A 13,588-nucleotide genomic window follows, 5' to 3' on the forward strand; every position below is an offset into this window, starting at 1 on the left:
TGTTGGAAAGCCGTAGATACAGAAATAGTTATGCCACAGTTGGTGCGCCACTGCCTTGGCAGACTGGTTGGGGCATAAAAAGGCATGCGCCATCTTTGTAAAATGGTCGGTGACCACAAGCACATCCACTGATTTGTTTGCAGAGTCCTCAGCCGACCAGAAGTCTATGCAGACTAGTTCAAGGGGCTCTGATGTCTTGATGTTCTCTAAAGGTGCTCTAGCCTCTGGTTCCGGTGACTTGCTAACAATGCACCGCTTGCAGCACCTCACATACTCTGCCACATGTTTAGCCATGCCAGACCAATAAAATCTTTGCCTGGCCAGGTAAAGAGTTCGTTGTTGGCCTTGATGGGCTGCTTCATCATGGACTCCCTTCAGTACAGCAGGACGCAGGGCAGGCGGGACAACATACAGGTAGGTTTTTGTCTTTGTTACAGGATTCTTGGAGATTCGACACAATACACCATTTTTCACAGTCAACTTGTTCCATGCCTTCAGAAGTCTAATTGTATCAGTCGCTTCTTTGGCACGCTCTCTCCTTGATGGTCTACGCCCCCTTCCTACATAGAAGATTGCCCTACTCAGTGTATCATCACACCGCTGCTGCCTCACTAGTTCGTCATGCGAAAAGATTTCAGAATCTGTTTGGTTTGGTGTGAGCAAAGTCTGAGAGAACTGAGGCAGAAGGAGAGCATGTGGCCACACCTTGGACTCATGTTCTGTATGAACCTGGAAAACAGCGCCCACCTCAGAAGATGTCAGCCCCTCGGCCTGTACAACAGCTGTGCACTGAGAAACAATAGGCTGGTCATCGCCTTGGGTCTCCTCAGGTGAGTGAACCGTCCATCTGAAGGCCTCCTGCACCCCGCCTGTGGCAACTACCTCTGCCTCAACCAGCAGATCATTGTATGGCACTCTTATGAGACGATGGGAGGCAGTTGGTTGCGCAAAGGGTTCCCTGCTCAGTGCATCAGCAACCACATTTTTAGGACCAGGGATGTATTGTATGTCAAACTGAAAAGGTGCCAGCTTTGCAATCCACCTCTGCTCACATGCATCTAATCTTGGCTTAGACAGTATGTAAGTCAGAGGGTTATTGTCGGTCCATACTGTAAACCGATGACCCCTAAGCCAGTGATGAAACTTATCGCACACTGCCCACTTCAAGGCAAAGAACTCCAGCCTATGTGCTGGATACTTGGACTGTGCATGACTGAGTGTCTTACTGGCAAAGGCGATTGGCCTTGATGTTGAAGCTCCAGCCGGAACTTGTGACAACACAGCACCAAGGCCACTGCTGGAGGCATCAACCGATAGAAGGAAGGGCTCCTCGAAGTTTGGATGGGCCAGGAGCACTCGATCCAACAAAGCCTGCTTTAACTTGAAGAACGCCATCCTGCAGTCATCTGTCCAGTCCTCCTCACACAGCTTAGCACGTGCTTTCTGGCGCCTTCTCCCTGGACCACGTGGACCTTTGCCCCCAGATGTCAGCCGGAACAGAGGTTTTGCAATGGATGAACAGTTCTCAATAAATTGTTGATAATACATGACCATTCCCAGGAATGAGCGGATCCGCCGCTGGGATGGAACCTTAGAACCATCATCCATGAGGTCTGCTTCCACAAGGGACGTAATGGATGCAATTTTGTCAGGATCTGACCTTATTCCATCAGCATTAACAATGTGCCCTAGGAATTTCACAGACTGCCTCAAGAAGTGGCACTTCTTTGGGGCCAACTTAAGATTGTGAGCCTGCAGTCTCTGGAACACCATATGCAAGCGCTGCAGTGCTGCTTCTTCTGTGGGGGCAAAAACCAGGACATCGTCAAGATAACACAGCACACTGAGGAAGTTCTGGTCTCCGAAAATGCCCAACATCATCCTCATAAAGGTCGCTGGACTGTTGCACAGTCCCTGTGGCATACGATTGTATTCGTATAACCCGAATGGTGATGTAAATGCTGTGTACTTGCGGTCCTGTTCATGCACCTCCACATTATAGTAGCCTGAAGTCAAGTCCATTGTAGAGAAAAATCCATTTCCTCCTAAAGCAGCCAGTGCATCTGCTGGATGCGGAAGAGGATGGGCATCTTTGACAGTTCTGGCGTTAAGCCAGCGAAAGTCATTACATATTCTTAAATCACCCGACTTCTTCCAAACTAAGACCAAAGGTGATGCAAAATCACTGCAAGACTTTCGGATTATTTCCCGTTCCTCCATTTCATTCAGAGCTTGTCTTAATTTGTCATAATGAGTCGGTGGCACACGTCGGCAAGGCAACCGGAATGGCTTGTCATCAACTACTCGAATCCTATGAAGATAGCCTGTAGCTTTGCCGCAATCTAGCTTGTCTCTCGAGAAAATGGACTCAAACTGGGCTATGAGATCAACTAGTTTCTCTTTGCTAGCTTGTGACACTTCACACGAGTTGATATCAATGTCAGACAGCCCCAGATTTTGCAGCACTGCATGTAAGGAGCTATTGTCCCCCATTGCTCTCTCCGAAGATGGATGATCAGGCAAGGTAGAGACATCAGTGACTAAACTCTGCACATCATTGCACTGTGCTGATTCAGTAGTTGGCCGTTGAATATTCTGTTGTAAGCAGGAGCCAGTGGGACTGAAGCTCTCCACTGCTGCACAGGTAAACACATCAGCCAACTTCATGTTTCGTTTTAAAGGCATTGGCTTGTCAAAGGGGTTCAACACCTTTACCGGGAGCCACCCATCACTATTAAGATGTGCCACAGTTCTTCCAACCATAACTGACCTTGGCCTTGACCTTGCTGCTGTGGGTTCGATCACTACAGCACTGCCGACTTCCTCATTGTCTCCTAGCTGCAGCCTGCCCCAGACCAGGTGCTCTGTCAAAGGTTCCAAGGTTATGGCTTTCTTTAGCTTGACAGTTCCAATTTTATCACCTGCACTCTCTGGAACCACCACTTCTGACATTAAACTTAGCACATTGTGATCAGACACATCTTCTGCATTTAAACTCTTGCTGCATTTCACCCCAAAATTATCTTTTGTCTTCAGGTGATTGACCAAATGCCGCATAAGGTTGCTGCCTATGATAAGGTCCTCACTTTGTCCTGCAACCACCAGCATAGGTACAACAACTTTGCAGTCATACATTTCCACTGTAATGTCACACACACCTGATGGGATTGTCTTTGAACCACCACAACCAACCAGTACAACGTCAGTGGGTTGCAAGGTGGGGGACTGCAGCACTGCATGATCTAAGAGGTGGGGCATCAGATTGGTACTGAGGGTGCAGGCCATGGAGCCACTATCAAGCATTGCTTTAACAGACACTTTGCCACCAAGGGTCACATTTTCATAGAACAGTTTATCGTGTTGTTGCAGTCTTTGGGTGTTCTGAAGTACTGGTCGATGACCAAGCTGTCGTTCTTCACAGACAGTTTGGTATACCGACTCCAAATCATCAAAATCAGTCTCTTGGGGCGCAATTTCAGGCCTAACACTTGCCCCCTCCACATGTAGGCCAACTAGTTTCCTAGCTGCTGGGCAGCTGATTCAGGCCCTCTGGTTTTGTTAGACACGGCCCTGGGGCACCGAGCCCGTGTGTGATCAGCAGCATAGCAGATGAAGCACAGCTGATTGGCTCTACAGTGGTAATAGGTAGAGTGTGCTGTGTCTCCACAAATTACACAGGGCATGACTTTGTGTGTTTGGTTTCGATGAGCTCTGACATCATCTTTAGCAGGTGACTTTGCTTGTCGAGGCTGACCCTCCAGAACTCTCTCCAACAGAGCTATCACATGATCAAGACGATCAGCAGGCGCCGGTGCATTAAGTCCAGTAGAGGTAGAGGTCGGTGATGGTGTGGTACATTTACTGCTGCATGTCACCTGTTGCACATCCTGTCGCTGAAAACTTAAAGCACTGGATGCACTCAGCTGAGGGCCACACTTCTGATCTTTGCTGTGCTCCAGCAACTTCTCGTGCACATCAGCAGGCGTCCACTGCTGCAACGGCTTGCATTTGAAAATAAGAGACAGTTCTGAGTCTGGGCAGTGACGAATGAACATTGCAGTCAGTTCTTTTGTCAGATACGCAAATGATTTATTCTGTCGTTTGAGACAGTCCTCTGTGAGTTCCATGGCTCTGTTCAGCCGGAGCCAGTAATCGAAAGGCGTCTCACCTAAGTTAGGTAATGTCGCATAAAAATCCGCCAACGGCATGCTCGAACAGGCAGTGTCACTAAAGTGCTGTTTTAAGATCTCAAAAATAGGTTCCGGGCCTTCCTTAAGACACAAGGATGGCTGACTACGTATGCCCACCCTGACTATCTCTCTTGCCCTCCCTGCCAGTTTACTAAGTACTTCATCAGCTTGTTCAGCTGTCTGTACCCCTTTTTTCTTCAAATAGGTCATTATCATTTCCTCCCATTCCTGAACACTGCATGTGTCACAACCATCCCCTCTAAAACACACAGGTTCTTTAACATCAGATTTCACAATCACATTCAAAAGTGACGGTTCTGAGAGCACATTACTGGCAAACCCAAGAACACTGTTTCCCAGTCCACAGCCCAAGCGAGACTCAATACAAGAGGCAATGCTTTCTCCAATAGAAACCCCAATTTGCGTTGCTATCTCTGCATAAAGGCTCTCTTTGGTAGGTTTCGTATCTGAATTAGAATGATGGGAATCATCACAGTCACCATCAACAGGTTTCTCATTTAACTCAGCAAAGACGGGCCTAGGTGTGGATGAGACTGGGGCTGCCAGCAAACCTGCTCTACCCCTGCCAAATGACTGCAGTGGGCTAAAACTAACTGTACCCCTCCCTCTGCCAACACCAGGAAAGTCTGACATGATGCAGATCTGCTTCGTCTTTTTTTTTTTTTTTTTTTACAACCAGATGTACAGAATCCCACCTCAGTGTTCCAACAGAAAACAGCAAATGGTGGGAAGGAGGGAAATCCCACGGGGTTTCCCCACAGTCCACGTGGTGACTCCAACCACCGTCCAGGAAATAGACAGCACCGCTGAATACAGGATCGCAGAAGCTCGGGTCACGGCACCAATGTAACCGGGTTCTGCTTCACTCCACTGCACCAGGCCGGCCCCAGTAACCCCTTGACTCTGCGTTGTGTAGATTTTTAATGAAGACGAGAAGTTTCTGGTTTATCAAGTTTATTTCCTGAATGGGAACATATGGGGAGTTCAGATCAGTGCAACGGCTCCGCTTCATTCAGCACACTACAACAGAGCGTTAAGTTAGCCTTTAGCTTAGCACATGAAGTGTTTGATAATTTTAACTAAACTAAAAGTACAAAAATTGGTGCTAGGCACACATCTAGTAATTAATAAATTTCACACTATTTGTCCAAGTTAATGAAAATTATGTTGCTAACACGTTTCTACTGTGTGCTGAAAAACGCAACTCACCTCTCGTGCAGCTTTCACAGACTGGCACTGAGTGCAGGAGCCAGCAACATTTAACCAGCCACACAGAGAGGGGGCGCTATTTCCCCATTGCACTGATCCATATAAAGCAAGTGGGATTCTACAACTTAAACCTAAACACTGTTACACTGTTACAAGCTCCTTAACTTCAGGATCTTTTGAAACTTCATTCTGTGTCCAGAACCTTAAGATCCAATAATCAGCTGCTACTGAAAGTCCCTCCGACTCGACCTCAGAGGAAAGGAGATCAGGTTTTCTACTGTTAAGGAAAAATGATTATTTTTAGTGCTTAATACAGTTAATCTTACGGCATGTGTAAAAGGTATATTCAACACTCTTATTTTGAACCAGACAAACAGGGGCCAAAATGCAGATCACTCAATGGGGCCTCCCCGCTGTGAGGCCAGACCACGGAGCCATAAAATTAGCATTTCGGTAGGCCAGAAGCACTGGAGATTGAGAGAGAGAGAGAGACATCTGGTCTGTTCACAGCAGATAAAAGCCTGTAAGAAACCAACATCTGGGATGGTGTGAAATTTAATGCAACATAGAAGATTGAAACCGCTAACATTTAATTTCTAAGTATTAATACCATGTTTTTACTGAAGATTGTATTATCTCATTTTAAAACTACTAAATGATGAATGTATTTGAAAACTGTATTATCTGTGACTATATCAGAAGCAAATGGAAATTGTTTAAATGAAAATGTTTTGTTTACTATTAGAAAATGGCTCAGAAATTATACCTTATTTTGTTCTGTTGATTTTATGTGTTACTTTTGGCAGGACTCAATCTTTTGGGGTGCTGACTGTAGAGAAGCAAAACTGGGGTTTGTAAAAATAACATTTCCTTGAAAATTACTGGATGCAAGTCTCCTTGAGAATTTATGTAAGGAGAGATAATGGAAGAGACTTCAGATTTCACAGGTATCTGTGAAGTCTTATCTCAGGATTTTACTGTGCCCGGGATGGCCGTGGAACCACAGGGGTCAGGAGGCCCGCTTGTTTTACCAGAGACCAGATGGCCCTTTGATCTTTGCCGTAAATTAGGGGGAGTTCCTAAGTTTCTCTGAGTGCCTAAGGGAGTTTCCAGTTGGTCAACTAGAGGAATGCCTTGAGTGCACATATTAAATAGAAAAAACACCCCCTTAGTATAAAATTTGGTCTCAGCACTAAAAATTCAGAAAGTTGCCACTATTTTGCTTTTTTGCAGCAGCTATCTCCAAAGACGCGTCTTTGCTTTTTTTCTTTGTTTTTTCTTTCTCTATTTTTCCTGTCTCAAGGTAATGAATGAATATCTCTGTTTCTCTGTAGCTTTGTATGGGATTAAACTCTGTGATATTGTGACGTCAACGCGCAGTGTTGTTGTTTCACTCTCGCTGCACACCACTCGCTGAGGACTCGGGAGTTTAAGGAAGAAAGAGCCAAACGTTTTGTCCAAAGTTAACATTAAATTATCCTTCCTTGATACTACCTTTCCAGATGAGATCTTCCCACAGCCTGGATCATTTCAAATCGCTTCTTAAACCTCATTTTTATTCTTAGGCATTGAATTGAGGCCTGATACCGTAGCTCTTCTGTTATTATTTTTAACAATATATATAGATTTTTTTTTTCTTGTATTATTTCTCTTTTTCTTTTCATCAATTTACTTTGTTATTGTTTTTGTACAGAACTTTGGTTCAGTTCTACATCTATGTTTAAAGTGCTATATAAATAAATTTGACATTGACAATGACATCAGAGCCATGATGGACATGAAGCTCTGTGTGGACGGCAGCAGAGAGAAGCTTCCTGAACGACAAACCCTGAATCAGCAGGGACCTGAAGGAACCAAAGAGCCTTTAGGGAACGGGACGGGGAACAGAAGCAGCAACAGTCCAGATTAGAGACAGAAGAACAGGAAGAACCTGGAGGACAAACTGCAGAGGAACCAAATCAGAGAATCAGGAAGGAGGAAGATAAAAAGCTTCAGCTGAAGGTGTTGGGATCTGGGGTTGTTTGAGTTTGGTTTGGGAATTTTGTTATTTTTGTCATTTTGGTGTTCCTTAGGTTTCTTTAGTTTGCCCTGTTTTTCACTTTTGTTCTTCCCTAGTGATTCTAGTTATGTTTTTCTTGTTTCTAGTTATTTTCTGTTCTAGTGTATCATTAAGTTATTTAAGTTTAAGTTATTCTTTAGTGCTAGAATTACTTCCTGTTCCTCTCTCTCTCTCCTTTCTCCCCTCGGTTAGCTTCTGCTCTGACCACTCACCTGTTTTCAGTTTGCTCATCAACCTGGTAACAGGTTTGCTATCTGTCGGTGCTACGCGTCCAAAACTACCACTACACACCCTTCCTCCCAGTATTTAAGCTCCTCTGTCTCTGTCACTGACGGCAAGCAGGCCGTCACCGTCTCTTATTTTTACGACAGCACACGCAACAGCTATCGCATTATCAGCGTGGATGGATCCAAGGTTATTATCAACAGCACAATCACACCCAACATGACTTGCCAGTCCGTTTAGCTATCTTGTCAAACCTCGTCACTCTCCCTGATATCTGCTTGCGTCTTCAGCTTTTTGTATTTTCTGACATTTTTCTGTGTCCGTGTTCCTGTCTTGTAAGTCAGATTTTGTCTTTGTTTCATTAAATTGTCACATCTAGTGATGGGCAGATGAGGCCTCACTGGGTGTGTGATTATAATAATTGAACTTGGCGACAGAAACTCAAAATAGTTCCTGTTTTTCCTCCAACAAAATGCGCATCTCCCTCTTTCCTCCATGGTTTGTTTCTGTCGCTGCTGATGCTGTCGCACAGAAACGGCGGTGACTCCTCAAGATGCGGAGAGGAAATAGAATTTAATTACAAAAGAAAATAACACACATGATTTGGATCTCTAAATAAAGTGAATGAAAACATGAAGCTAAATAAAATGAAAAGCAAAAGCAACCGAAAGACCCAGAGTCCTGACAGTAACAAACCTCCAGAAAACTGCAAAACTGCGGAAACACTGAGGGCCTTTAAATCCAGACTAAAAACCAGCTGGTTAGAGCTGCTTTGATTAATAACTGGAACATTATTAACTTTATTCTATATTACAACTTTCAATCATTTTTCTTAATTACTAATGCAGAGTAATGCTTCTTTATTTTTTGCAGTTTGATGCTTTCATCACAAAAAAATGTGAACTTGCTGAAATATGCTGTAGTAATAATCGGGTTTTTTTTAAAGTAACTTTAGACAAAAAGTTAAAAAAATCCCACAAAGTGCCAGAGACTGAAGCAACGCCCAGCAAACACAAAACTACCCAGATTTGGATTTCTTTTTTAAAAATTTTTTTTATTATTTTGAATATGCTAATGATACCTAGCTTCTGACTTGTAGCATCAACATACGTCTCACAACAGCAACTAAAATATAAGGAAGCACAATGCTGCCAACAGACAACCAAATATCCACAATGTTTATAGAACTTTAATATGATAATTGTATTACCAGTAAATAAATACATTGAATAAAATATTTTATGTCTCTAAAATTAAGTATGAAAAAATAACATCAAATGTCAAAACTGGAATAAATGTAATCAAAATAACAAAAATGTAAAGCTTTTTAAAACTAAGGTAAAAATGAGTTAATATGATTTTGATTCTTTGATCAGCTGAGATCAGTTTTATGCAACTGATGATGTTTAAGAGGCGAAGCTCAAGTTTTTCATTCTGTTCTTGAAATCCAGCTTCGTGTTTCAGTTGTTCAGCTCTACAAATTAACCACAAGTTTTCTGTGGTTGAATTTTCTGACTTTTTATTTTGTTCCCACAAAATGAAATCTTCAAATTTCCTTTTTTTTTAAGGAAGTTCCTTTGCTAGTTTTCTTTTTCTGACTGGATTCCTCTCCACTTCTTCAAATCTGAAACTTTGTCAAGTCCAAACCAGTTTGTGGTCACTTGTGGAAACTAAAGGTCAAAAACTAAAGAAGCATAAATAGGAGCAGCAGGAGGATTAATGAGAAATGATCTGTTCAATCTGAATATAATTTATGCTTCTCTGCAAATAAGACATAGTGATAAACATGAGAAATCATGATTTTCTTCTGAATCAGAGGCTCTGTGAGGATTTGAGTTTTTCTGTCTATTGAGTCTCTGTGTTGATCTCTTGATTGATCCCAGCTGTGTTTCTTGTCTTGCTGTCGTGTCGCAGCAGATGTTTGTCCAGATGTTTGTCCAGATGTTTGCCCAGATGTTTGTCCAGATGTTTGCCCAGATGTTTGTCCAGATGTTTGCCCAGATGTTTGTCCAGATGTTTGCCCAGATGTTTGTCCAGATGTTTGCCCAGATGTTTGTCCAGATGTTTGCCCCCGCTCCCTGTTGCTGGACCAGTTGCTATTGAGCTATTAGCCTTCTGCTCATTCTGTGCTGCCTGGATTTTGGATTATTGTGCTTTTCGATCATTAAATCATCGTTTCTCTCACTGGCTCCACTGGTCTGACTCACCATCTACCAATTAATCATAAATACAACAAACCAACATCTAGGAACTAAATATGTTTTTAATGCCTGAATGAACGTTTTATTAATTCTAAAGGAACATAATAAATATAATTGCTGAATGCCTGAACATTATATAATCAGACTTATTAACTTCATAAAGAAAGCAGCAGATCCTCTCAGACTGACGTCGGATTTTTCTCCTTCAGTTTGTGGAAAACGTTTCCGTCCGACTGTTTCCTCCAGCTCAGCTTCACGTCTGCATCCAGTCCTTCCTGTTTCAGCTTCAGCAGCAGCTGGAGGAGGAAGAATGATCACATTTATGCAGATTAATATTCAGGTTCTCTCTGCAGGAGGAAAACCTCTGACTGAAACTCCCAGCTGGATCCATCAGCTGCGTTTCTATTCACCATGACGCTGCAAAATGAGAGTTATGAAAACAAACATGCTTAAAGCTGCAGAATGTAACTGAACGTTGAAACTGTCATAATGTTCTGACCGTTTGTTATGAAACATAATCTATGAAAAAAAATCTCCTCTTTCTTCTCCCATTACTAACTAAAAACAACCAATCAGAGCCAGGAGGCGGGGCTTACTGCTGTCAATCACCATCCATGTGGTGCTGCTTTTCCTTCCTTGTTCTCTGCTACTCTGCAGTTAGCATAGCTTGTCATGAATGCTATGACTAGTTAGCATAGCCACCAATGACAGTGGATTAACGGTTTTCCTGTAGCAGTAAGTTGTTTTTCCACCATTAGCAGATTTAGCAGTGGGAGCATGAGGTTGATTGGCAGCGCCAAGCTCCGCCTGCTGGCTCTGATTGGTTGTTTTTGGTTCATTTCTTCAGACAGTAGTAGCAGCTCAGAGAGGATGTCGATCTGTTCACAGAACAAACATGCTGACAGATTTAACAAATAAACATTTTATAAAAGTTACTGCAGCTTTAATGGAAACAAACCAATTTAATAAGAAGTTTTGACGTAATTTTTCAGGCATTTTGAAATGATTGTATTTCAATAAAAACACTTTTTTAGCTTCACAAGTCACATGATCAGCAACCGGATGTTACTACTGGTGGAGATGAAGAAGAAAACAGGAAGTGGTTGGAGGGTAAAACCAACATGATTTTTCATTTCATTTCTAAGTAACGGAAACACCGGATTTTTTTGTTTGTATTTACATCAGCAGAATATCAACAACATTTTGTTGGCGCTGCAGCGCCACCTGCTGGTAGGAAGTGAGACCTCCATGTACCTGAGTCAGCAGCTCTTCCATCGCTGCTGCAGAGTTCAGATCCAGGCCGGAGGTTTTCTCCAGCTTCACAGACAGAACCTTCTGAAAAACGAAACCTTTGACAGCAAAATGGTTCATGAGCGTCAGGCAGCGAGATCAGGAGGAAGAGGCTGAGGAAGACTCACTGGTGGAGCAGATGAAGGCTTTCTTTACGTCACATGACCAGTCCTCCCATTTCCCCAGAGCGTCAAACGTCGCCAACACACAATTCTCATTGTTGTTGTTGTTGGGCTCGGTGCTCTTCCAGTAGCTGAAGGAGAAGAGGCTCCCAGCCGACCACTTCCAGCCGTCTCGGTACAGTCCGGTCCAGACTTTGGTTCCTACCGGCACCAGCTGCCGGACCTGCTGGTTTTCGGACTCGTTCCTGATGCTGGCCAAGTCCGAGTGCTGCTTCCTGCAGAAGCTCTGGGCCGCCGTCCAGTTCATCCCAGACTGGACCAGAACGAAACTCGCACCGGGCCCTGAAAGCACAGAACCAAGGAATCCAGCAGCCAGTAAACATGTGACCTTCTGCAGAAACACAAAAACTCAAGTTCGAGTTTGGAGGTAGAAAAAAACTACAACAAACACTCAGAAATGAAGATTAATTTCACATATTTTCTAGCAAAATGCTGAACATTTTCAGAGCTCAAAACGTTTAAAACTTGGTGATAAAACTCAGAAATATTGAGATTAATCTCAGAAAATTTCTATGAAAAATTAGGACATTTCTGAACTCAAAAAGTTGCCCTTTTTTAAATTTTGAAACTCTAAACATTTTCAGCATTATGAGTTCAGAAAATATCCAAGTTTTGTCTAGAAAATATTTGAAATTATTCTAAAAATATATTAGTTTTTTTTTTTCTTTTCAAAGTTCGTATTTCCAAATTTCCAGATTGATTTTTAATAAAACATGTAAAGGTTGCTGGGGGGTAAAGCGCAGCCCACACATGGACGTCACAGGTTCGATTCCCGCCTGGTGACCTTTGCCTCATGTCTTCCCCTCTTTCAGTTCACTACAGATAAAGGCCGCTAGAGCCAATCAAACACTGAAGAAAGTTATATTAATCTCAACATTTCAGTTTTTTTCTTTCAAATTTTTAATTTATCAAGCTGTCATTTTTTTCTAGAAAATTTCTGAGATTAGTCTAAAAATTTCAGAGTTTTTCTTGCAAATGTTTGATCCTTTGAGCTCAGAAATGTCCAAGTACTTTCAAGAAAGTGATTAAGAAAGTGATTCATTTTGTGAAATGAATCACAAAATATTTGAATACTTTTCTTACAAATTTTCAGCCTATTGAGTTTGAACATTTCTAGGTTTTTCTAGGAATTTTTGATCTTTGTAGCTCAGAAACGTCCGTGTTTAGTGTGACCGGATCTACCGGTGATGTCGGCGCAGACGGGCCGCAGGGCGGAGGAACACGGCCCGTCCTGCCACAGGCCGTCCGCGGTCATCATGCCGCAGCGCTCGGTGCTCTGCCAGTTGTTCGGCTCTCCTTTCTGCCACTTCCTGAACGAATCCTCTCCGGTTCTGTAGAACCCAGAGTCCGACATGGACCAGCGCCAGCTGTCCACGTCATCATACAGTCCGATCCAGGCTCTCTGAAACAACAGGAACGTTCTGATTCACGCAGAGAGAACCGGTTCTTTGTTTTCTTTGTGATTTTATGAATAACAATCAAAACTCCTGAGAATCGTCTCTTCTTTGTTTCGCACTGCATGCTGGGAGTTGGTGGAGGCTGAGAGACTGAGAATTTTCTAACTTTGTTTTTCTTTATCTTTATTGGGGTTTTTGGATATTGTTCTTTAAATATTGTGACTGTGGAGTTAGATTACGTGTTTTTGGTTACATTTCTGTGTCTTATTCGGGCATTTTGGCCTTTTGGCGCAAAATGCCGGAAATGGACTTGACCAAACGTTGATATGTTGATTGGAAAATGTTTGTATAAACTGGTTGTTCAAGGATTGAATAAGAAACAATTAAGTGGAAGAACTGATACTGTTTGGAGAGACAGGTTTAAAGTCGGGGATAATCAGAAACCAATATGGAGAGTTTTTTATAAGCCCCCTTTGAGTAAGAGGGTAAGCGACCTTCAGTGGAGGATTTTGCACGGTGCTATAAGTGTTAACAGTTTTATAGTTAAATTTAGAAAAGATTTAAATGAATTTTGTCCTTTTTGTGAAGAAGTAGAAACTCTTTTTCACATGTTTCTTGAGTGTAAAAGACTTTCACCATTGTTTTTCTTGTTAGAAGATCACTGTTATCCTTTGCTGTATTTTCTACAGTTAAATACCACAAAATGCCCAGTAAAACTACCATAAGACATCTTTACAAGTAGTTACTGTAATTTGCATTGCATTATGGGTATAGTACATAGTATTACAGTAACTTACTGTATGTTTTGAATTTG

The 13,588-nt window shown here is 42.5% G+C and overlaps 1 protein-coding gene across 1 annotated transcript; it reads right to left on the bottom strand.

Moving 5' to 3' along the window:
- Window positions 1-11,192: 11,192 nt before the first annotated feature.
- Window positions 11,193-11,724, bottom strand: LOC114141114 (lithostathine-like). The gene has a single exon (XM_028011561.1). The coding sequence runs from the start codon at window positions 11,622-11,624 to the stop codon at window positions 11,295-11,297; it is 330 nt and encodes a 109-aa protein (XP_027867362.1). The 5' UTR covers window positions 11,625-11,724; the 3' UTR covers window positions 11,193-11,294.
- Between the last annotated feature and the right edge of the window lie 1,864 nt (window positions 11,725-13,588).

This window comes from Xiphophorus couchianus, chromosome 24 (genome assembly GCF_001444195.1).
Source record: "Xiphophorus couchianus chromosome 24, X_couchianus-1.0, whole genome shotgun sequence".
NCBI lineage: Eukaryota > Metazoa > Chordata > Actinopteri > Cyprinodontiformes > Poeciliidae > Xiphophorus > Xiphophorus couchianus.

Bases quoted from the DNA above. Each gene is read 5' to 3' on its own strand.
- LOC114141114 (XM_028011561.1), bottom strand. From the start codon at position 11,624: ATGAACTGGACGGCGGCCCAGAGCTTCTGCAGGAAGCAGCACTCGGAC.